The sequence below is a fragment of the Pituophis catenifer genome, unplaced genomic scaffold (genome assembly GCF_029215685.1).
Source record: "Pituophis catenifer annectens isolate HBS135680 unplaced genomic scaffold, rPitCat1.0.hap2 SCAF_12, whole genome shotgun sequence".
Classification (NCBI taxonomy): Eukaryota; Metazoa; Chordata; class Lepidosauria; order Squamata; family Colubridae; genus Pituophis; species Pituophis catenifer.
Window position 1 is genome coordinate 14,167,673 of NW_027256892.1, and position 21,966 is coordinate 14,189,638.

The following is a 21,966-nucleotide window of genomic DNA, read 5'->3' on the forward strand; positions in this document are numbered from 1 at the left end:
TTACAGACCTCTTAGGAATGGGGTGAGGTCAACAGTAGACAGTCTAAGGTTAAAGTTGTGGGAGTTTGGGGAAGAAACCACAGAATCAGGTAGTGCATTCCAGGCATTGACCATTCTGTTGCTGAAGTCGTATTTTCTGCAGTTGAGTTAGGAGTGGTTTACCTTAAGTTTATATCTATTGTGTTCTCGTGTATTGTTGTGGTTGAAGCTGAAGTAGTCATTAACAGGTAGGAGATTGTAGCAGATAATTTTATGTACTACGCTTAGGTCAGACCGAAGGCGGCATAGTTCTAAGTTGTCTAAGCCCAAAATTTCAAGCCTGGTGGCATAAGGTATTTTGTTGTGAGCAGAGGGCTCTTCTCGTGAAATATCTCTGGACTCGCTCAATTGTATTAATGTCCGATATGCAGTGTGGATTCCAGGCAGATGAGCTGTATTCGAGAATTGGTCTAGCAAATGTTTTATATGCTCTAGTTAGCAGTACAATATTACCAGAGAAGAAGCTAGGTAAAATTAGGTTAACAACACTTAATGCCTTTTTGGCAATGTTGTTATAGTGGGGCTCTGGCACATTGCCAGATGCAATGGATTCAAATTCTGACACCTTCAACCAGCGCGAACATGAGAGTCAAGTGCATTTGAAGAATTCTAGGGAAGAGAAAAAACATCTGCAATCTTTGTGCTGCCTATCAACATCATAAACCCCACCTATAAATATACACCATTCTAAAACCTAAATAAGGCATAATGTTTAGCGTCAGATGTAACGCTACGCTGCATACCGTGGTGTAACCACAATGATTTTCAACTTAAGCTGCTTGAAGATGGGTGAACTTCAACTCCCAGAATTCCCCAGCCAGCATTGGTCTACAACAGGTCTTCAAACGTGGCCGCTTTAAGACTTGTGGACTTCAACTCCACAACTAGTGGAGTTAAAGTCCACTAGTCTTAAAGCGGCCACGTTTGAAGACCTCTGGCCTACAATAACAAGGGCTTATCTCATATACACCATACATACTTGCACAAGATAACATAGTTATAATGCTAAACGTTACAGATCAGCAGAAGAAAGAATCCAGTTTAGGCTCATCCCTGAGCAACCTTTCTGATTTCCCTATTTAATTGCAAGGAGACAACGGGAGGAAAAAAAAATCCTGTTAGGGAACCCGGAACCACCGACTCCACAACTTTCTTCTCTACTGTAGTTTGGTATCCATGGAAGCGAGGAAAGAGGCTACATGGCGGTGGGGGGGGGGGGGCGGGGGGTGGAGAGAGAGAGAGAGAGGAGAGAGAGAGAGAGGGAGACGTTCTAGGATCTAGACTCGTTACAGGGAGGGGGTGTTTGTGTGGAAGGAGATGCCGCTCCTTCCGCCGCCGGCTGTTCTCCTTTCCCGCCGAGAGGTAAGCGGGTTTGGCGTCGCTCGCGGCGGCGTTGACTGGGCGGGAGGCTCCGCTCGCGAGGCCGGGACTTTTGAGCGGGCCTGGGGGTGGAGGTGGTGGTGGTGGGGAGGGCAGACGGGTTGGGGCTGCTTCGCGACCCTCTTCGCCTGCTGGGCACCGCGGCTGTGGCTGAATGGCCGCCCTCGCCCCTCCGCCTGTTTGGAAGGGGAGCTGCTCCCGAGTTTCCCCTCAGTGCAATGTGTGCGAGTGCAGTGTGTGTGTAAGAGGAGCTGCTCCCGAATTTCCCCTCAGTGCAGGTGTGTGTGTGTGTGTGTGTGTGTGTGTGTGTGTGTGTGTGTAAAAGAGGAGGTGCTCCCAAGTTTCCCCTCGGTGCAATGTGTGCGAGTGCAGTGTGTGTGTAAGAGGAGCTGCTCCCGAATTTCCCCTCAGTGCAGTTGTGTGTGTGTGTGTGTGTGTGTGTGTGTGTGTGTGTAAAAGAGGAGGTGCTCCCAAGTTTCCCCTCGGTGCAATGTGTGCGAGTGCAGTGTGTGTGTAAGAGGAGCTGCTCCCGAATTTCCCCTCAGTGCAGTTGTGTGTGTGTGTGTGTGTGTGTGTGTGTGTAAAAGAGGAGGTGCTCCCGAGTTTCCCCTCGGTGCAATGTGTGCGAGTGCAGTGTGTGTGTAAGAGGAGCTGCTCCCGAATTTCCCCTCAGTGCAGGTGTGTGTGTGTGTGTGTGTGTGTGTGTGTGTGTGTAAAAGAGGAGGTGCTCCCGAGTTTCCCCTCGGTGCAATGTGTGCGAGTGCAGTGTGTGTGTAAGAGGAGCTGCTCCCGAATTTCCCCTCAGTGCAATTGTGTGTGTGTATCTGTGTGTCTCCAAAGGTTGATATTTCCTCCCCTCCTTCATTTACCCACTTTGCAGCACTTAGAAAGGGGCTCCCGCCCGGGACTGGCAAAAGCTTGTACAGTTGACTAAGCTATAAATCATGGCTTGCAAGCTCTCTCCTTCCCCCCAATGAAGATTTCCACATGATTTCAAACCCAAACAGAAAGGAATTCCTTTATGGTTTAGCCCAAGGACTAGTAATTAATTCTCCCAAGGGGCCACATGAGAACCTGGGACCCTGATTTTTCCTACTGTTTTCTTTTGTATTTCGTATTATAATATATATATTATATTACGTTGTTTTGATTAGCTGCTCCTGCTAAGAATACATGTTGCGTCTTATTTACATTTGATTTCTAATATCACAGGCCGGTCAAGGACAGCCAAAGGACCACCAGATGTGATTTAGGAGCAGTAAAATGGCCCTTGTCTGGTTTAGCACAATCTATGAACGGAGTGTAATCTGACTGATTCTCTTCGCAGTGAGACATGTTGGCTGTTTTCTTGGGATGTAAGTAGGGAGAACAGATTCATTGGAGAAAATGGCAGATTAAGGATCTAAGCCGCCTTCCAAAAGACAATGTTTTGATTATTGGTCCTGAAAATCCAGAAGAAATTGTATATTGAAGTTAAAAAATATATAAAAAATAAAACCCTTACCAATTTGTGTGTGTTTGGGGTGGAATGTGTTGGGGGGGTGCCTTTTTGAAGTAGGTAGTTTCTCTGAACTGATAGATGGTTTCTTTTTTAATCAGGAAGTGTGGAAATTTTGTAATGGCAGACTATTTGTCAGCATTAATCAGGGTTGAAATCAGATAGTTCCTGCATCTCGAAAATTCTTTCGGTTCCTGCTTTTCATCTCAGCAGATCATGTTTGGCAACTAACTTACTTCCCAGAAATGGGGGGGGGGGGGAGATGGTATGATATATTGTTGATTCGGTGTCGTAAAAGTATGAACTAGAAAGTAAGAGTTCAGAGTTCAGTTGGGTTATAAGTGCCTTGGATTTAAATCCTTCACGTGGGAATAGATTGTCCTGGACTCAAGAGTGACTCCTTTGGGGGATGATCTGTATGTGGTGCAGAGTGCAGAGTGCAGAGTGGGTGATTAAGGCTTTCTATTATTAGCCTTACAGTCAGTCTGTGATCTGTAACTTAAGGACAGTAAAACTGATTTATACTGCGGTTATGGTTTGTCCAACACAAAGCCAAGAGGTGTGGCAGGTGCACCATACTTTTCTTTACATTGCTCATTGCTTTTTATCAATCTTTGCAGCTTGCCATATTGACCCAAAGGTGTGTTTTCGAGAGGCAACTGGAGTTTCTGGTTTTTCTTTGAAGACATTTCGCTTCTTATCCAAGAAGCTTCTTCAGAGCTAAAGAAGCTTCTTGGATGAGAAGCAAAACATCTTCAAAGAAAAACCAGAAAGTCCAGGTGCCTCTCAAAAAAGCACCTTTGGGACAAACAAACATGAGCTAGATGACTGAGACTCTCCATAGACATAATATGGCTTGCCATATTATGTGACTTGGGATTGATCAGTATTTTGACTTTTTGCGTATGAGTTGTGATTTCTGGAAATTCTGCATTATGATCTACAAATCATGTTTCAAGATCAACATGCAATGGAGATTAAACTATGCATGCTTGTTTACTAGGCATTTTGATTTAGCCTGCCATCTGTACAATGCACGGTAGCCTTCCCATTTCATGTCTCTGTGTTTGCCTTCAAACCATTCTTGACTCCTGGCAATTGCCTAGAGAGGTCCCTGCAGATTTCCTGGCAAGATTTTCAGAAGCGATCTGCCATTGTCTTTTTCCTTTATACCAAACTGATCTCCTTCCCCAATTAGTGTTCTATAAATATTTTGGTCAACCATTCCAAATGTCCCAGCAAGCATGAGATATCTGGGAATTCTTAAGAGTTTTCCTCCTTGCAAGATGAAGGAATATACGGAATACAACTTTTGACTTGTGTTTGGTTTTCAAAACAAAAAAAGGAAGGGGAATAGAATGTTGCCAAAGTTGCTGATGGAGCCCTAAACTCTGAACAGCAAGTCACATTTAATCTACAAGAGGTCACTACCCTATTTCTCACATCACACCTGAGGACTTACGCAACTTTTGATGAGAAGACTTCTTGCCAAGATGTTTAATATCTGAAGAATAGGTATAAAACCCTTATTCCTGGCATTCCTAAACTAATCCAGTTTTTATTCCAGGCAGAGCTGTGGAGTCGGGAGATAAATGTTCCGACTCCGACTCCGACTCCTCAGTTTTTTGTACTTCCGACTCCGACTCCGACTCCCCGACTCCGACTCCTCTGTATTAATATGCGAATGTATTTTATACATTCCTTGAAGGAAAGAAAGGCAACATACATGTCATTACCACAGGACTACTGGCTGGGAAGCCAACAGTCTACTGTATTGAACAGTTTAAGCAAAAGACAAACACAATGAAAACAACAAAGTTTTATTAATTTTTTTTTATTAATTTAATTAATCAAGTTGCTGGATAGTAGCAGCAGGCATAAACATCAGGAACAGGAACTTTACCAGTTCAAAAATACAAACCACATTATTTGGTTGTTTTAGAACAAAAACAAAGCTTATCTATATGAACCAAAAACAAAATCTGTAAAACCTAGAAATGGTTTATATTAATCTTGAAATGTAGTTATAGGCTTAGCAAATGCAAATCAATTCAATGTAGAGTTCTAAGGAAGAGAATTGCCTCTGCCAGATCCTCTTTCATAGAGGCTCTTAAGTCAGACTTTATTATTTTTAGGGCTGAAAATAATCTTTCGACACTGACTTGGGTGGGTGGCATTGCAGTAACTATTCTGGCCACATCACTAACGATCTCTGGATAAACAAGGATGGCTTCTTCAACAGTAAGTTTTGATGAGCGATCATACTTTTCAACTTCTTTTAGTGCTTTATAAAACTCCTGTTGGAATTTTTTTATTTGGACATTTACTGGTTCTGTAACGCTTATGCGACATCGCTTTCCTTTAGCAACTTCCATTTTGTCTAAGAAGGAATCAAAGTCTAATTCTTCGTTTGAAGAAGATGATTCTGAGTTACCACTATTGCTTAAAAGAACTCCATCCTCCTGTGGAGGTATTTCAGGTCGTAATCCCTTCATGCGAACTGCTACATCATAGAGGGCCTTTTTCCCAGTAGCAATCTGTTTACTGTTCAATAAAAGTCGGCTCATTGGGTCGACATAAATAGCCGCTAACAAGATTTCATTTTCCAGCAAAAGACTCTCTCTTTTCATCATTGAAGATGCAATGCCCTCAGCTATTAACCCTCCATTTTTGTTCAGGCGATATAACAGGCTCTTCCATTCCAAGAGGAATTTACCCGGGGTTAGATCATCACATTGCAACCTCTTGGTGACAGTGAAGGGGTGAGAAAGAAGGTTCTCCAGCTCTTTTGTTTGTGTCCACTGGCTTGCAGTTAATGCAAGATTTTCATTGTCCATTTCTTCTATGAAGTCTTTAAGTTCAAGCAAACGCTTCACCATTAAATAAGTGCTTCCCCAGCGAGTTGTTTGATCCAAAATGGCTCCTTTTCCTGCACGTCTTTTCAAAATTGCATCTGTTTTTGGGGCCCTGGCTGCAACAGTTACTTGCCGTAATTTGCCAATTAATGTAGCTGCATGGCGATCTTTTAATCCATCTCTTATGGCAAGTTGCAGTGTATGAACAGCACATCGCATATGATGAATAGTAGCAAGCTTCAATGCTTCTTCAACAAAGTTGTCTAAAAAAATGTCAGCATTCTCTTCAGTTTCTAAACTTTCTCTAATACTTGCAGAGCTGTCTTCCTCTAAGTCTAATATCTGTTTGATACCTTCTTCATCTGCCTTCATCTTCTCAATTGTGCTCAACATGTTAGAAGCGTTATCTGTCACAACACATAAAATCTGTTCCTTTTTAATTTCAAAATCTTCTAGAACACCCTCCACTAACTTCTGAAGGTAATCACTGGTGTGATGTGCCTGAGTGTCCTTTACTCCGAGGGTCCGTGTTATTGTTTTGTTATTTTCATCCACAAATCTAACATTAATAGCGAAATAATTGACTCTGTGACGTGTGCATGCATCCATTTTAAGGAAGACAAAACGTCCTTTCATAACTTTCTGTAGTTCTTCCTTTTTACATTTGGCCTCCTCAATTATAAGTTTCCTTATACTTTCTCTTTCCAGAGAAACACCAAGTTTTTTTGCCATTTCTCCATTTAGGCCTAAAAAGGCTGTCTGTGAAAAGAAGGATAGTGGTACACTATTCTTTACTACCATTTCAATAATGTGGTGTTTGAATTTTTCTGGTGTCATCCTTATGGTAACTTTGTCAGATATAAAGAATTTTCTTATTTGTGATTGTTCTCCAGTAGATTTCTGAACGTTTTTTGTCACAGAAGTAGATGCAATGTTTTCATTGCTATCTTTCTCATTCACGGCTTCTAACACTTTGGGATGAAAACGCTGTAAGTGTCTTTTCAAATTTGATGCTCTTGTAGGTGCATTTTTATCAGGCCCACTGAAACTGCTAATTTCTCCTCCCTGACAGGGAACGGCAGGCAGCGCTGGGTAGACTCTGTCAGTTGACCAATCAGGACCGGGTCTGCTAGGAGTTTAAGCCCCGCCCTTCCTGTCGTTCCCCAGTTTATCGACTCGGTCGACTTGGACACTTGTGTCTCCTGCATCCTCTGAGATAGAAGATTTAAATCAATCAATTTAGGACAAAAAAAAAAAAAAAAAAAAAAAACAACGTCTGGAAGGAGTCCGGCTGCGATCCCAGCTTCCCAGCCTGAGAAGGGGGGATTTCTTTCCGCCCCGCGCAGGATCGATTGCCGCTCCTCGCTGCCGGCTGGCAGCTTCAGGCAGGGCCCACGAGTTCGCTCCGTAGCCCTGTCCTGCACCGCGCTTTCTGGCCATCTCTAAATAGGCGCTTTTGCTGCTCATTGAAGCCTTTGCTTCGCAGCTTCCACCTCCGCGCCGAAGTCTAACCGCCGCTTGGAGCCGCTTGCCTCTCGGATCGTTTGGCCGCAGTGAGTAACAAGGGTGGCCATTTTAACTTTGTTTTGGCGCCAACGGGGGTAAATTAAAGATGGCGGACTCCCGTTCTTCAAGATCTGGTCGTGGGGCGGGTGCCCATCAGGATAGGAAGCGCCACAACAGCGATCCGGGTGAGGGGCCATCAGGCCTGCATCGAGGCCACAAAAAGCCCAAATTGCCATCTGCCCCTCCGGAGAAGTCAGCAAAGGCCAGCAAAGATGAGCAGCGCCGCCATAGGGCTCTGGAAAGGGCGGTTCAGAAGGCTCAAATTCAAGCCTCCAAGCAAGGCTTGCCTTCTCTTGCCACCACTCAAGCACCTATTGGGGTTTCTACCATTCAGGCCCAGCCCCAGATTGGACATAGATCTTCACTTTCTCCAGATCGAATTGTCACGGGGGTTTCCCATGCTCCTGATGAAGCGGCCATTTTATTCGCAACTTTACCTCAGGAAGATCATTCTCCTGCCTCTGGGCATCCAAACCAAGGGGAGGTTTTTTCCTCTCCTCCTTCCATTGATCCTCCCCCCCCTCCACCTCCCCCCTCCGATGACCAGCTGCCCTCTACTATTTCCCCTGCTCTGGCTTCCCTCATCGCAACAGCCATCCGCCAGGGCATCTCTGAGGGCCTACAACAGCGTGCTGACTCAGACATTTTAGACTGCTCCAGCCAAGTCAGTCATTTTTCACGGGGGGTGGAACCTTCGTCTCACCTGGAGAGACCATCTTCTCCTGCCTCTGCCAGCCAGATCTCCCTCTCTGCTGAGGATCTTGCCCTGGACCAAGAATGGTCTGAGGATGAGGGCCTAGCTCCTGACCAGCCGGCCTTTATAGGCCTCTTCAAACCTCACCTTTTTCGTTCTTTGCTTTTTAAGGCCTTGTCCGTTACCAAACTGTTGCCGGTTCCATCTGCTTCTGCAGCTAACCCATCATCTGACGACCCTTCCGCTTCTCTTTTCGCAGAACAACCAGCTCGGGTGGACACCTTGCCTGCACCGAAGCTCTTTTCAGATGTGGTGAAAAGACAGTGGTCATCTCCAGGTTCTGGGCCCCTGCCCAATTCCCAGGATAAAAAGCTCTATGCTATCCCTACTGACTTTTCTGACTTATTACAGGTGCCGACTGTGGACGCTCCAGTTGTCGCCCTGGCTTCTACCTCTCATTTGGCAGGTCCTCCTGAAGAGTCCTTGCGTCCGGAAGACAAGCGTGCCGAGCGGACTCTTATCAAAGGTCACCAAGCTTCAGCATGGGCGGTAAGAACCGCCTCGGCGGCGTCCTTTTTCAACAGGGCCTCCATTTTGTGGCTGAAACAGCTGCAGGATCGTCTTCCGGCCTCTGATTCACGCTCCCATCAGGACGTTAATAAGATTTTGGCAGCCATCGAATTTTCGGCCGACGCCACCCTTAATACGGCCCGTTTTGCAGCCAAGGCCATTGGATCCTCAGTTACATCCCGCAGGCTCCTCTGGCTTCGCCACTGGCAAGCCGATGCCAGGAATAAATGGCGTCTGGCTGCCTCTCCTTATGAAGGCTCTAACCTTTTTGGCTCTTCCCTTGACCCGATTCTGGTCGAGACCCGGGATCACAAGAAGGTCTTTCCTGTGGTCTCCCGTCGCTCGGACTTTCGACAACAACCTTACCAACGATCCCAGTCCTTTCGCCCGTCTGATACCGGCTCTTCCTTCAACCGCTCCTCTCGTAACTATTCCTCCAGGGGAACGCAAGGCCAAGACTTTCAGGTCAGGTCCTCTTCTAGATTTCCTCCCAGAAGGTCCTTCCGGGGTGGCAGAGGCCGCCCCTTCCACAAGACCCGTTAACCTTCCTCCAGATTCTCTCGTTGGGGGCCGTCTTTCTTTCTTCTCGGATGCCTGGTTGGTTGCCACCTCTGATCTTTGGGTTCACTCTACGGTTCAAGACGGCCTTCGTTTAGAGTTTAGGGCTTCCCCCCCTCGTGTTTTTGTTCCTTGCTCTCTTTCGCAGGATCCTACTTCCCGTGCCCGTATGGCCTCAGCGGTTGCCCACCTTCTCCACATCGAGGCTATTGAGGTGGTTCCTCCATCGGAACGCAGGTCAGGATTCTACTCCCGGCTTTTTCTTGTTCCTAAAGCTTCGGGGGGTTGGCGCGCCATCTTAGACCTGAAGGCACTGAACCGGTACATAACATACCGCCGGTTCAAGATGCACTCCCTTTCTACCATCTTGGAATGTATCCGGGAGGGGGATTTTCTTGCTTCGGTTGACCTAACCGAAGCCTATTTGCATGTTCCCATCTTTCCTCCCCACCGTAAGTTCCTCCGCTTTTACTACAGGGGACTTCACTATCAATATAAGGCCCTTCCCTTCGGCCTTTCTTCTGCCCCCAGGGTCTTCACCAAGTTGATGGCGGCCCTGGTAGCCCATATTCGTTCCCTCCCTATTCGCATTTTATTTTATTTAGATGATATTCTCATCCTGTCTTCCTCCCTTCAAGGAGCTCAACGGGATGTCTCTACCACACTTCATCTCCTTCAGACCCATGGGTTCCTTATCAACTGGGCCAAGAGCTCCCTGTCCCCCTCAACTCGTATTCAACATTTGGGGGCAGTCATTGACACCCTTTCATCCACAGTTTTCCTCTCTCCGGCTCGCCAGTCCAGCCTATCTGAGCTGGCGTCTCTATGTTTGGAAGGCCGACCCATGTCTATTCTTTCTCTCTCCAGGCTCCTAGGCAAAATGGTTTCTTCTTTCGACATTGTCCCCTGGTCCCGTCTGCACAGCAGGCTTCTCCAGTGGTACCTTCTCCCGTTTCAACGATCTCTTTCAGTTTCTTCCTTGCGTAAGGTTTCTCTCCCCCCTAAGGTTCTAGATTCCTTACGGTGGTGGTGTTCAAGTGCCATTGCCCAGGGCACTCTGTTTAGGGAGCCCCATAGGATGGTGCTTACCTCTGATGCGAGCCTTTCCGGCTGGGGGGCTCATCTGGACTCCCACATGGTCCAAGGAGTCTGGGCTGACAAGGAACGAGGTGCTTCCATCAACTTCCTCGAATTGCGGGCCATCTTTCTAGCTTTACGTCATTTCCAACACCTGATCCAGGGACAGCACGTGCTGGTCCTAACTGATAATGTCTCAGCTAAGGCCCACATTAACAAGCAGGGTGGAACGCATTCCCAGTCCCTTCTGCGTGAAGCTCTAGCTCTTGGTTTCTGGGCTGAATCTCGTTTGGCTTCCTTACGAGCTTCTCATATTTCTGGTAAATCCAACATCCAGGCAGATTCCCTTAGCCGTAATCTGGTTGACCATTCCGAATGGACGCTCCACCCTAGCCTCTTCCAGGACTTATCTAATCGTTTTGGCCGCCCTGAACTTGATTTATTTGCTACTAATATCAACCATCAGGTCCCTCGTTTCTTTTCCAGATTCCCGTCCCCAGGCGCGGAGGCGGTGGATGCCCTCCGATCCCCCTGGCCCCAGGGCGTCCTTCTTTATGCATTTCCCCCTCTCCCACTCATCGCCAAGGTCATCAGGAAGCTTCTGACGGAAGGGTCGGAACTGGTCCTCATAGCTCCGCACTGGCCTCGCCGGCCCTGGTTCTCGGACCTAGTCGCCCTGTCCGTTGCCCGCCCCTGGCGGATTCCAGGCGATCGAATTTGCCTCCTCCAGGGGGCTCTAATACACCCGGAGCCCCAATGGCTGCAACTAACCGCCTGGAGACTGAGCGGGAATTCTTGACTCGAGTTAATATTCCTCCCGCCGCCATTTATACCATGCAAGCTGCCCGACGGCCGTCCACTACTCGTATTTACGAGTCTACCTGGCGTTCCTTCTCGACCTGGTGTTCAGCTCGAGGAATCATTCCTACTTCACCATCGGTAGCACACATCATAGGTTTCCTCCAGGATGGCTTTGAATCCGGACTGGCCCCTTCTACTCTTCGTCGCCAGATTGCGGCCTTGGCTTCCGTCTCGGCTTGTGCGTCTTTGGCAGCTATCACCAAGGATCCTTTGATTCGTCAATTCCTTCGGGGGGCTTCCAACCTGAGTCCCCCCGTAGTCCACCGTTTCCCTACCTGGGACCTCTCAAAGGTTTTGAATTCGTTGACTCGGCCCCCGTACGAGCCTCTCCGGAAGGCGTCATTGAAATTTCTTTCCTTCAAGGTGGCCCTTTTGGTGGCAGTAACTTCCGCTCGTCGCATTTCCGAGATGGCCGCCTTGTCGGTCCGCCAAGACTTATGTATTTTTCATCACGACAAAGTTGTCCTCCGCTTGGACCCCACTTTTCTTCCCAAAGTTAACTCCTTGTATCATCGCTCGCAGGAAATTTCCTTGCCTAATTTTTGTCCCAACCCGTCTCACCACTTAGAAAGGGCGTGGCACACTCTCGACGTACGAAGGGCCTTGAAAATCTACATCTCCCGCTCTGCTTCGTTTCGCAAGACCGAGGCCTTATTCATCTCTTTTCAACCTACGGCAATGGGATCCAAGGTCTCGGCTCCAACCCTGGGTCGCTGGATCCGGGCCACAATTGCATTCGCCTACGAGTCCCAGTCTCAACCGGTTCCCAACCGTGTGACTGCACACTCCACCAGGAGTGCCGCCACCTCAGCAGCCTGGGCTACCCAGGCTTCTCTGGAGGAAGTCTGCAGGGCGGCGACCTGGTCTACTCCAACACCGTTCATCAGACACTACCGTCTGGATGTCTACGCGTCGGCGGATGCGGCATTCGGCAGGCGGGTCCTACAACGTGTTCATCAACCTTGATCCTCGGCTCTTCCCAGCTGCCCGCCCTTGGACATCAAGCTTTGGTATGTCCCAGCGCTGCCTGCCGTTCCCTGTCAGGGAGGAGAATGGGCGTTGGTCCTACCTGAGACGCCAGTTCTCTCCCGTAGGAGGGAACGGCAGGCAGCCCCCACCCTGTTGGGAATGTGCCTCGGTGCCGGGGTGGGGCGGGGTCTACTTACCCTCTCTTTCCTTTCTTAGCAGGAGACACGCCAGTCTGCAGTGAAATCCTCGCCGATAAACTGGGGAACGACAGGAAGGGCGGGGCTTAAACTCCTAGCAGACCCGGTCCTGATTGGTCAACTGACAGAGTCTACCCAGCGCTGCCTGCCGTTCCCTCCTACGGGAGAGAACTGGCGTCTCAGGTAGGACCAACGCCCATTTTGCATCACATTGTTTTTCACCATCATCATCTTTTCTAATACATTGGCACACGTAATGTTTTCCATCACTTGATAATGCAAAGTGCTCATAAACAGTAGACTTTGTTGTGTTTGTTGTTAGCAGTCTTTTTGCCATTGTTTAGGATGCCTCTTTCCCTAAAATATAAAATATGTTATACTAACTGGCATATAATTAGATTTTTAATATCAACATACACAGTCTTGTAAGTTGTACGTACATGGCTTTATACAAACAAATAAGCTATATATCCCAGCACTAAACCTAGACATGATTTGTCCTATACAATATAAACACTTACAGTTGAATCCAAGAAGCTGTTCCACCAAGTTCTTCTAAGCCAGTGGTTCTCAACCTTCCTAATGCCGCGACCCTTTAATACAGTTCCTCATGTTGTGGTGACCCCCAACCAGGGGTGGGTTCTAAATTTTTTTACTACCGGTTCTGTGGGCGTGGCTTATTTTGTGGGCATGGCTTGGAGGTTATGTGACTGGGTGGGTGTGGCTAGCTGGTCATGTGACCGGGTGGCCATGGCTATGTGTATAGAGGGCTGAAAAAAGTCATTTCTGACAGGTCCTCGCACTTTTGACTGGTCCTCACACTTATGACCATCCTCACATTTATGCCCGTGCAGCATTTTTAACAACCATGTCACTCATTTCACAACTGCTTCTCTTCACCATGGTGACAAGATAGGGCAAAAACGTAAAATGTGAGGACAGTCGTAAGTTCGAGGACTGGTCAAAAGGGAGAGGACCAGTCAGAAATAACTTTTTCAGCCCTCTGAGTAGTCCATATACATAAAAGGATACAGCAATAGAGAGGGATGAAGGAAGGGAAGGGAAATTAGAGTAGGAGTGAGGGTAAGAGAGGGAGGAAGAGAGGAGGAGAAGGAGAAAGGAAGAGGAAGTAGGGAGGAGAAGAAGAGGGTGAGGAAGAGAAAGTAAGAAGGAAAGAAAAGAGAGAGGTGGTAGGTTTGAGGAGAAAGATTGCTGTACAATAAAAAAGATGAAAGGGAAGAAAGCCAACCCCAAACAAATATAAAGATATTAAGATAAAGAATGAATTGTTAAACTTTAAAGAATAAAAGAGAACAAATATGAATAAATAACAATAATTAGAAACACACATACAAACATACAATGTATTTTCTTTGAACAGAGTATTTGGCCGGTTCATAAATTTAAACAGTGTTTAGTCATGTTTAAAGTTTAAGCTAACAATCAGAGTTACAAGTTTTTATAGCCTTAGCTGAATGACAGCAGTTTTTCCAATGGTTTACAGCTTCAGTCTTGAACTATTGACCCTCCATTCCCTTCACTTATGCAAGTGTCTCTAGTCCTGCAAAAAACATATTTACTTAATCCCTTATCAGTGAGAGGCTAGGTTACCCATGGGCGCTGCGTTCCCTGTAACAGCAGAACACAACACTATGGAAAGTATAAGTATTGCCACTCCTAATTGTGCGTTGCGTGCCTTATAGTGAAGCACATGAAAAGCATGCTTCTTCACGGTCACTTAACGTGTTCATTTTGCGGTTACGTGAGGCACTGCATGCATTGGTCTTTATTCTTACAGTAGAGAAGTCATTAATTATAACTTTTTGTGAATTGGGACATTTAAACTTGCTTTTTTTAAAATTCCAATCTAAATTTAGTAGGAGTCGGAGTCGGAGTCGGTGCATTGTTTGCTGACTCCGACTCCGACTCCAGGTACCCAAAATTTCCTCCGACTCCGACTCCTCGACTCCGACTCCGACTCCGACTCCACAGCACTGATTCCAGGGTTTTAGGCTGTTTGTTGAATGTTTGCTAAATTAAAGGACAACTTGCCTTCAGGGATCTTTACATAAATAAATTTATCTTTCCCAATTTTTTGTTAGCCAAGCTCCCTTTTAACCTGGTCTTTTTATCCTTTGTTAGCAGACTCATAAAAGGATTGAATCAGTGTGTTCTGTAGTAATTAGTTTGGGGAATTGACCGGGGCTATCTCAGAATGAAAGAGTGAGACCTCAGTGTAAAATAGAATTATAGATAGGATGGAGGAAAACTGCAGGAGAAAAATGCCCTAAGTACCTGGCAGGCCTGGGTGTGTTGCTTCTGTTATTGTTATGTATCATTACAGTTTTACATTTGTAAAGAGTATTTTATTCTATGATAACATCTAACTAAGTATATGAATAGAGGTCTTACCTGAAAATTTTAGTTAGCTGTTAATTGGACTGGGCTATCATAAGAACGTCTCAAAAGAAGAAAATGGCAAACTACAATTATATTGTAGCCAAGAAAACTACGTGGATGTATCTATGTGAGTAATCAGGAATTGGATTGAACCTGAAGGCATCTTTATTTTAAACAAGCTTTAACAGCAGCATCTTAAATTGTAAAAGAATAAGTCACATATTCTCAGGCAGGACATAAAGACTGTTTTTGGCCTGGGGTTTGACAGTAGCTAATCTGCACCTATTGTTAATCTCTCAGATGTGCCATGGAATCTTCCTCAAATTTAAAACAGGTACAGAACTAGTATCCTCTAGACGTCTTCATCTCCACATTTCCATAATCCATTGTTCTTGGTCATGCAGACAGTAGCTGGCTAGTATGGAGGCCAAGACTATGATAAACCTGATCTAATTTAAAGAAATTCTTTGGCCTTTTTTGTTAGTCTTCAGATTTGGTTCTCCCTTTTCTTTAGATACTTCTTGGTGTCACATAAAAACAAGGTAGCACTGCTTTGGCCCTTGAACAACAGGTGAAGTCATTAGAAATAATAGGCTTATATTTGAGTTCACAACCTTGGGAATTCTGGTCCGTGTCCATATTAAAAGCTTGTGTATCTTCTCTTGCTTGGAGAACATAGCTTCCTGATATAAAACTTTTTTCATCCTAGAAACTGGATGGCTTCTAATGTGAATCTCAAGCTGCACAGAGGAATTCTGCTGGAGGACGGCATGCCAGCTGCAAAGAAGCCTAGGTAGGTGGGATACTTTCAAATGGATCTCTAGAGCTGCTGAATTGGGAGTGAAAATAAACTTTGGCCCCTTCTCTGGCATGTGTGTGGAGATATTTTCCAAAGAACAGTTTTCCAGACTAAAATTTGCATTTAAAAATCCTCATTTCAGCCTGCTGTTCTGTTTCCATTTTCATTTCACACGGGAATACTTTCTTTAGGTCAGCTTCTATTTTTCCTCTGCTTTTGGTTCAGTGTAGCTAACCTTTCAAATATAACCACCAGAGTTTTTAAGACTGTACAATTCTGTTACTGCTATCCTCTATAGAACTGCAAGCGTTCTGGCTGCTTTTCCAGTCATTAATTCACAATACAACCTACTTCATGGCACTCTTAGGAAGATGAAGGGGAAGGACCAAGTACTTAAGATCCTAGGAGAAAAGGCAAGAGAGAAATGTAATCGTTAATTATGCTCACATCTTCCCTTCTGTCCTCTTTGGTTGTAGGAAACTCCTGCCAAGTCTAAAATGCAAAAAGCCCCAGGATCTAGTCCTGGTGATTGGAACTGGCATCAGTGCAGCAGTGGCTCCCCAAGTGCCAGCCTTGAAGTCTTGGAAGGGCTTAATCCAGGCCCTGCTGGATGCTGCGATTGACTTCGACCTCCTGGAAGAGGAGGAGAGGAGAAAATTTCAGAAGTGTCTCGAGGACAATAAAAACCTCATCCATGTTGCTCACGATCTGATCCAGAAACTGTCTCCTGTGAGTTGAGGCACCCAGAAGAGAATCTTTTGCAGGCTTGAAATAAAAGATAGGCTTAAAATAGCTGAGCTGCAGATGGCCCACTAAGAATGGATGGCTCTGCAAAATTCCAGCTGTCTAGTTGAATGTCATTGGCAGCAATGCTTCGTGTTGAAACCAGAAGCACAGTTGACTCACTTACTTCCAGTAAGGCTAATGGTCCTGTTTTGAGTTCCATCCTTAAAGAAGGCTGAGCATTATGGCTGTGCCTCCTCTAATAGTGTCACTGTGACACATTCCTCTACTCATAGTCTTTAACCAGTAACATTAAAATGTGTCTCCATAGAAGATCCCCACACCTTACTTTTAAAAGAGCCAAAATTGGGTGGAGAGAAGAAGCTGGGCATCCAAACTAATTTGATGATGGTAACCTATGTCAGATTAAGGTATGGAGTCTGGTGATGCATGTCATCTTTTTTCTACCTGATGCTCTTCTTGTGCGTCCTCTCAATTCCAGTAACCACATTATTTAGGATGATAAGAATTGGAGTTCAGCACATCTGGGACGCTACACTGCTTGGGGCAGGCAAGTGGCACGAGAGTCTGATCTTGGTGTGTCTTGTTTCCTTTGCAGCGTACAAGCAATGTCCGTTCTTCATTCTTCAAAGACTGCTTGTATGAGGTCTTTGATGACCTGGAGTCCAAGATGGAAGACACGGGGAAGCAGCTCCTGAGGTCAGTGCTTCACCTGATGGAGGACGGCGCCCTTGTTCTGACCACCAACTTTGATAACTTGCTGGAAATTTATGCAGCTGATCAAGGGAAACAGCTTGAATCTCTTGACCTCACTGATGAAAAAAAGGTAACGGTGTCCCTTTTCTTGTCCTAAAAGGAGTCACATCTTGTGGAGCTGTTCTGTCCCCTCCCACGAGTGGCCTTGCAGAGGCTCAAATAGCCCAGCAGTAACAAATGCAGGCTAGAGAGACAAGCTGGCCCTTTAATAAATAGTTCTCTTCCAAAGTGTATATCAGTCCAATAGTTACCGGGCAATGTTCCAAAGGTCTTGGCAGACAGCCAATAGGCTAATGCAGGAATGCAGACTCTTTGTCAAAAAACTCCAAACTAACAGTTGTAACTCCACTGCATCCAAAATTCCAACAAATTGTTCACCACGCCTTTCCAGCCCAATCACACCCCTTTTATACTTTGTAGGGTGTGGCCCTACGTCTCCTGACCACACCTCTTAGGACGTGGCAATAGCTGTTCTCTACGACATCTCCTACATCTCTTGCATCCAATAGGGGCTCCCCCTCGTCATTACCGGCCTCTGTTTCCTCCTCAATTTGGCTGGGGTCCATAGGCACATCAGCAACTGTCAGTTCTTGCTGACTCACCAGTGAAGACGGCCCCTCCGGCACATAGCTTGTGACAGCTTCCTCTTCCTCCATATCATCCTCCGAATCAGCATGCGAAGATAAATCAGCCTCCGGGGCCGGGGTCACAACAGGAGCAGTCTCCCAAGAAAAAGTTTAATAAGCCAAAAGTGGCAGGATTTGGAAATTCTGCTAAGCCAAAAGCAAATAAACCATGTTGTGGCTTAGCTTGATATCCGAATACTGTCAAAATGCACATTGATTGCTTTGGTTCTCTCCCGAATAGTGAAATTCCAAATGAAAACTTTGCTCTAGAGAATCTATAAACTACAGTTGATAGCTGAATGCCAAAATGTTGTACATTTGTATCAATAGAAGTTCCGTACCACACAAAAAGCAATCAAAATATAATGTCCCTGAAATTACACATTTTATAGTCTCCTTTCTACTTCTGAAATCTTGGGAACAAAGTTTGAGAGCAACAATGAGACGGCAACAGAGACATGAAAGGGAATTAAAGTGTCAAAGTAACAAATAGTGATCATGAAGTTGCTATGGATTCTAGAATGGGGATGTAGCCTTCCAGCTGTTTTTTCACTGCAATTTTCAGCCTAGATGCTTATATTGGTTAGGTCCTTGAGTGGGCACAGGAGAAGAGGAAGCTGAGTGTTCTTCATATCCATGGAGTCTACACGAATCCCAGTGGAATAGTGCTTCATCCTGCTGGTTACCAGAACGTCCTACGCAATGTAGAAGTTATGGTGAGACTGGCAGGTTCTTTTTAACTGTTGTTGACTTTGGAATGAAGATTGTTTGCAGTTCTTGATGTGTGAGTTTATAAGCATTTAGAAATAGCCATAGTGTTGGAGCGGCACATTTGAAATTGGAAGGGGAGAAGGAGACAATATATATATAGATTCCTACAGACTCCATCTCATCTACATTCTGCCCATCTTCAGCCTGCCATACTAGGCTGGAAATGTCTCCTAAAGACATAAGAGTTCCTATCCCATATCATCCTACAGAGAATCAACACTTTGAATTCTGGGTTTTTTGGGTTTTTTTTAAAAACTTCTGCCCATTGAATTAATCAGACAGGCTGGAAAAAGTGGGGAAAAAAACAAACAAAACAGAATTGGCCAAACCAAGTCATAGTTTCTGTGTTTATCTGACTTGTTCCTGGCTTGCTTAAGACATGAGTGGTTAAAATAATCATGTAATCAACTTTCTCTGTAGACCTTCAGTTCCTATTTGTCTCTGGTCTGATCTCCAGAACAAGTACAGGTTGAGATTTAGAAATGGCTCCATCTTTAGGTGGGAACTAATCCTTAGAATCTTCTCTCAATACCTTGTAGAAGGTTTTTTTCATTGTGCTGTCTCGTTAATATTGAATCATAATACTGTTTGTATGAGTATTTGCAATAGCCTTCAAGCAGATGCTTTCACTGTAATTCTCTGAGGGAGTTGGCTTTTTACTCTCTCATAATCCTAATTTTTCCCTTTCTTATGAAGATAGAGACATTTTATCTTTTTGTTTGCTTATGTGCTTTGTCCTTTAAAGCGGGAGATCCAGAAGTTGTACGAAGCCAAATCTTTCCTGTTCTTAGGCTGTGGTTGGACTGTGGATGATACAACCTTCCAAGCCCTCTTCCTTGAAGCTGTGAAACACAAGTCAGATCTGGAGCATTTTATGCTTGTGCGTCGTGGAGATGTTGACGAATTTAAGAAGCTGCGAGAGAACATGCTTGACAAAGGGATTAAGGTCATTTCCTACGGGGAGGAATACTCGGACTTGCCAGAATATTTTGAGAGGCTGACAAATGAGATCTCCAACTGGAATCAAGCAGGTAAGAAAACAATCATTTTAACAATGAATGTTTTCCTATATTTATTGGGGTTTTTCAATGGTTATATGCTGCCCAGAGTCACTTTTTTATGATAAATAAAAATAAATTTGTTTTCTAACAGATGAATTTACTGGTGTGTCCAGAAATCCCAAAGACAAACAGATCTTACTCATTTCATAGATTTATCAAATTTAGAATCGGTCCATTTCACTTTAGAGCAGTGTTTCTCAACCTTGGTAGTTTGAAGATGGGTGGACTTCAACTCCCAGAATCCCCCAGCCAGCAGCGCCCATCTTCAAGCTTCCAAGATTGAGAAACACTGCTTTAGAGTGATACTGGGTGGTGTACGACCTGGGTTCTTGGGTGTGCCCTCCTCTCCCCCAAGATTTGCCTTTGACTTCTTTTTAATGCGACAGACGGGGATAATTTATGAAGTGCAGTATTAACTGTGCTCTAAACAATATTTAAATGTAGGTTACAATTTACAACAATCAATATAAATTACATACACAGCTTAATCTGGTTCAGATTGTATTGGACCTACCCGCTTTTTAGAAGTTTAGACTCTGAGGTTTTCCAATTAGGGATTTAGTTTAGGTCCTAAAAATGCTTCTGGATTTCTTTCATACATTCTTTGACTTTCAACTCTGTTTTAAGGTCTGTTTTTTCTTCCTTCCAGGTTCACGACAGGGGGGACAACTGAATGGCACAGATACTGTGCGTATTGAAAACAAAGGTACAGAACTTACTTAATATTCAGAATTCCTTGCAGCTGGGAAGATGAATCTTGCTAACCAGCAGCTACCACTCACACCAAAATTGTCTTTTTACGTGTGGTAGAAGCTTAGGACTAAACATAGCAGAAAGTACCTTACAGGGGATGGAAAATGCCCTAGGAAGAACGGCAGTAGATGCTTCCCTGCTTCAAAACTCCCAATAAGAAAGATTAAGGTGGTGTTTTTTGTGACAGTTCTGTGTTAGCAGAGAAAAGTGAAGAAAAGCAATAAATCCAATGGATATTGCCACCAAATTAATTTAAAAACTTATTTTGTTTCTTAGGGAGGAATACTTGGTAAAAGGGGAACTGCCATGTTTTACAGGACACCTTAGCCTAAGTAAGAACTCTCTGAAATCTGGTTTGGTCAGGTGAAACAGACTGCATGTTTCCCATGTGTAGAGTAATTAGGGCAATATCCAGGTATTTGTCCATTCATTTGCAGAGATTGGACCAACTGGATGAGACCTACAGGACACTTTGATATTGTTTCTGATGAATTAATGCAGAAAAACACTCCCGATTGTTTAATAGACCTTGATGCTGAGTAACAGGAAGCACATTCCACAGCACGTTTTCCCAGTTCTGTTCTTTGCAAGATCCCTTTGTGGAAAAAATACCTAGCCTGTTCAAGCATCGAGAATCCTTAGGGGGTGAGAGGCATCACTTCTGCTTAGAGAAGTAATATGATGCATGAAGGATCTGTATTTCATATACAGACTGCTCCTCTCAAAAGAGAGAATTTCTCAAAGCTGCCGTTAAGTTACCACTCCGTACATTCGGGGTTCTACAAAAAGTATGTATGGTTGAGATAATTGGTGGTTTGCCATATGGTGGTAAACTCAAACCTGTGCCTTTTCAGTCTTCTGGGAGCTAGAAGTTAATCCTGTCCGCCATTTTGTGTGGTTTCCAGCCAGCCTTTTTTATATGATTCTCCGTATTCTTATAATGTCTCCCTTCATTGAGGACAGACAACAACTGAAGATTCTTGGGGAGTAACTGAGAACGCTTGGCATGTTGCCAGAGCAAGTGGCATGCAGGTTCTGTAGTTATATGACTGCATGGCTGGCTGAGGAATTCTGGGAATTAAAGTCCACACAACTTAATGTTGTTGAAGTTGGGAAACATTGCAGTAGATTTAAGCCATTATATCTCCTTCCAAGAGATTTTCCCAGAGGTGAAGATATGTTTATTCAATCTGATCTCATTTTCTATTTAGGTTTTGTGTTTTTTAAAAAAAACACCCAATCCTATCAAAACTGAGTTTATTACCTCTATTTTGATATTCTGTAAAAATTTAGACTGAGCCACGTAAACATTTTTTTAAAAAAGTCTAATTTTCTAAACCTTTTAGACTTTGTATAAATTTGAGCCTAGGATTTTAAAAAGAAGTTCATCTGTCTCTGATTGACATGAGCTTTATGTAAATTATGATTGCTAATCATGGTGGTAATCAGCATAATATGCATACAGTACTTTTGGTTTAACTCATGGTTTACATAGCTACCCAAATTCTGGGTTGGCACAATAGTGTACTAAAATAAGTTGACTAATTTGTGGTTTACCTGTTCGATGAATGCTGGTCTGAAGCTAGCTTAGTTAGACTTATTTAACTTTATTTTGTCTGCTTTTATATATTACTAAATTGTGATCTTTTAAAGCTATTGTTTAACTGACCAATCTAATCTGGTGGTTTGTATACGACACTAAGCCAAAAATAAATCAAGTGAAGGGTTGGTGCTTGTGTGTTAATTTGGTCTTTAATAGACGAAGTGGCAAAGCAACTGGATAAACAAAACT

The 21,966-nt window shown here is 44.5% G+C and overlaps 1 protein-coding gene across 6 annotated transcripts in view; it reads left to right on the forward strand.

The window, feature by feature from the left end:
* The first annotated feature begins 1,334 nt into the window (after positions 1 to 1,334).
* Positions 1,335 to 21,966, forward strand: part of FAM118B (family with sequence similarity 118 member B) — a 34,876-nt gene continuing 14,244 nt past the window's right edge. The window contains exons 1-8 of one of the 6 annotated variants that reach the window (XM_070952580.1): positions 1,335 to 1,401; positions 2,632 to 2,774; positions 15,374 to 15,457; positions 15,940 to 16,192; positions 16,806 to 17,033; positions 18,177 to 18,305; positions 19,106 to 19,391; positions 20,071 to 21,902. In XM_070952580.1, coding sequence (XP_070808681.1) covers positions 15,381 to 15,457; positions 15,940 to 16,192; positions 16,806 to 17,033; positions 18,177 to 18,305; positions 19,106 to 19,391; positions 20,071 to 20,144 — 1,047 coding nt within the window. In that variant the 5' untranslated portion in view covers positions 1,335 to 1,401; positions 2,632 to 2,774; positions 15,374 to 15,380 and the 3' untranslated portion in view covers positions 20,145 to 21,902. Of the gene's footprint in view, positions 1,402 to 2,631; positions 2,775 to 4,388; positions 4,433 to 12,348; positions 12,448 to 15,373; positions 15,458 to 15,939; positions 16,193 to 16,805; positions 17,034 to 18,176; positions 18,306 to 19,105; positions 19,392 to 20,070; positions 21,903 to 21,966 lie in introns of those variants that run through there. The other 5 variants (XM_070952582.1, XM_070952579.1, XM_070952581.1 and 2 more) reach the window with 5 other exon arrangements.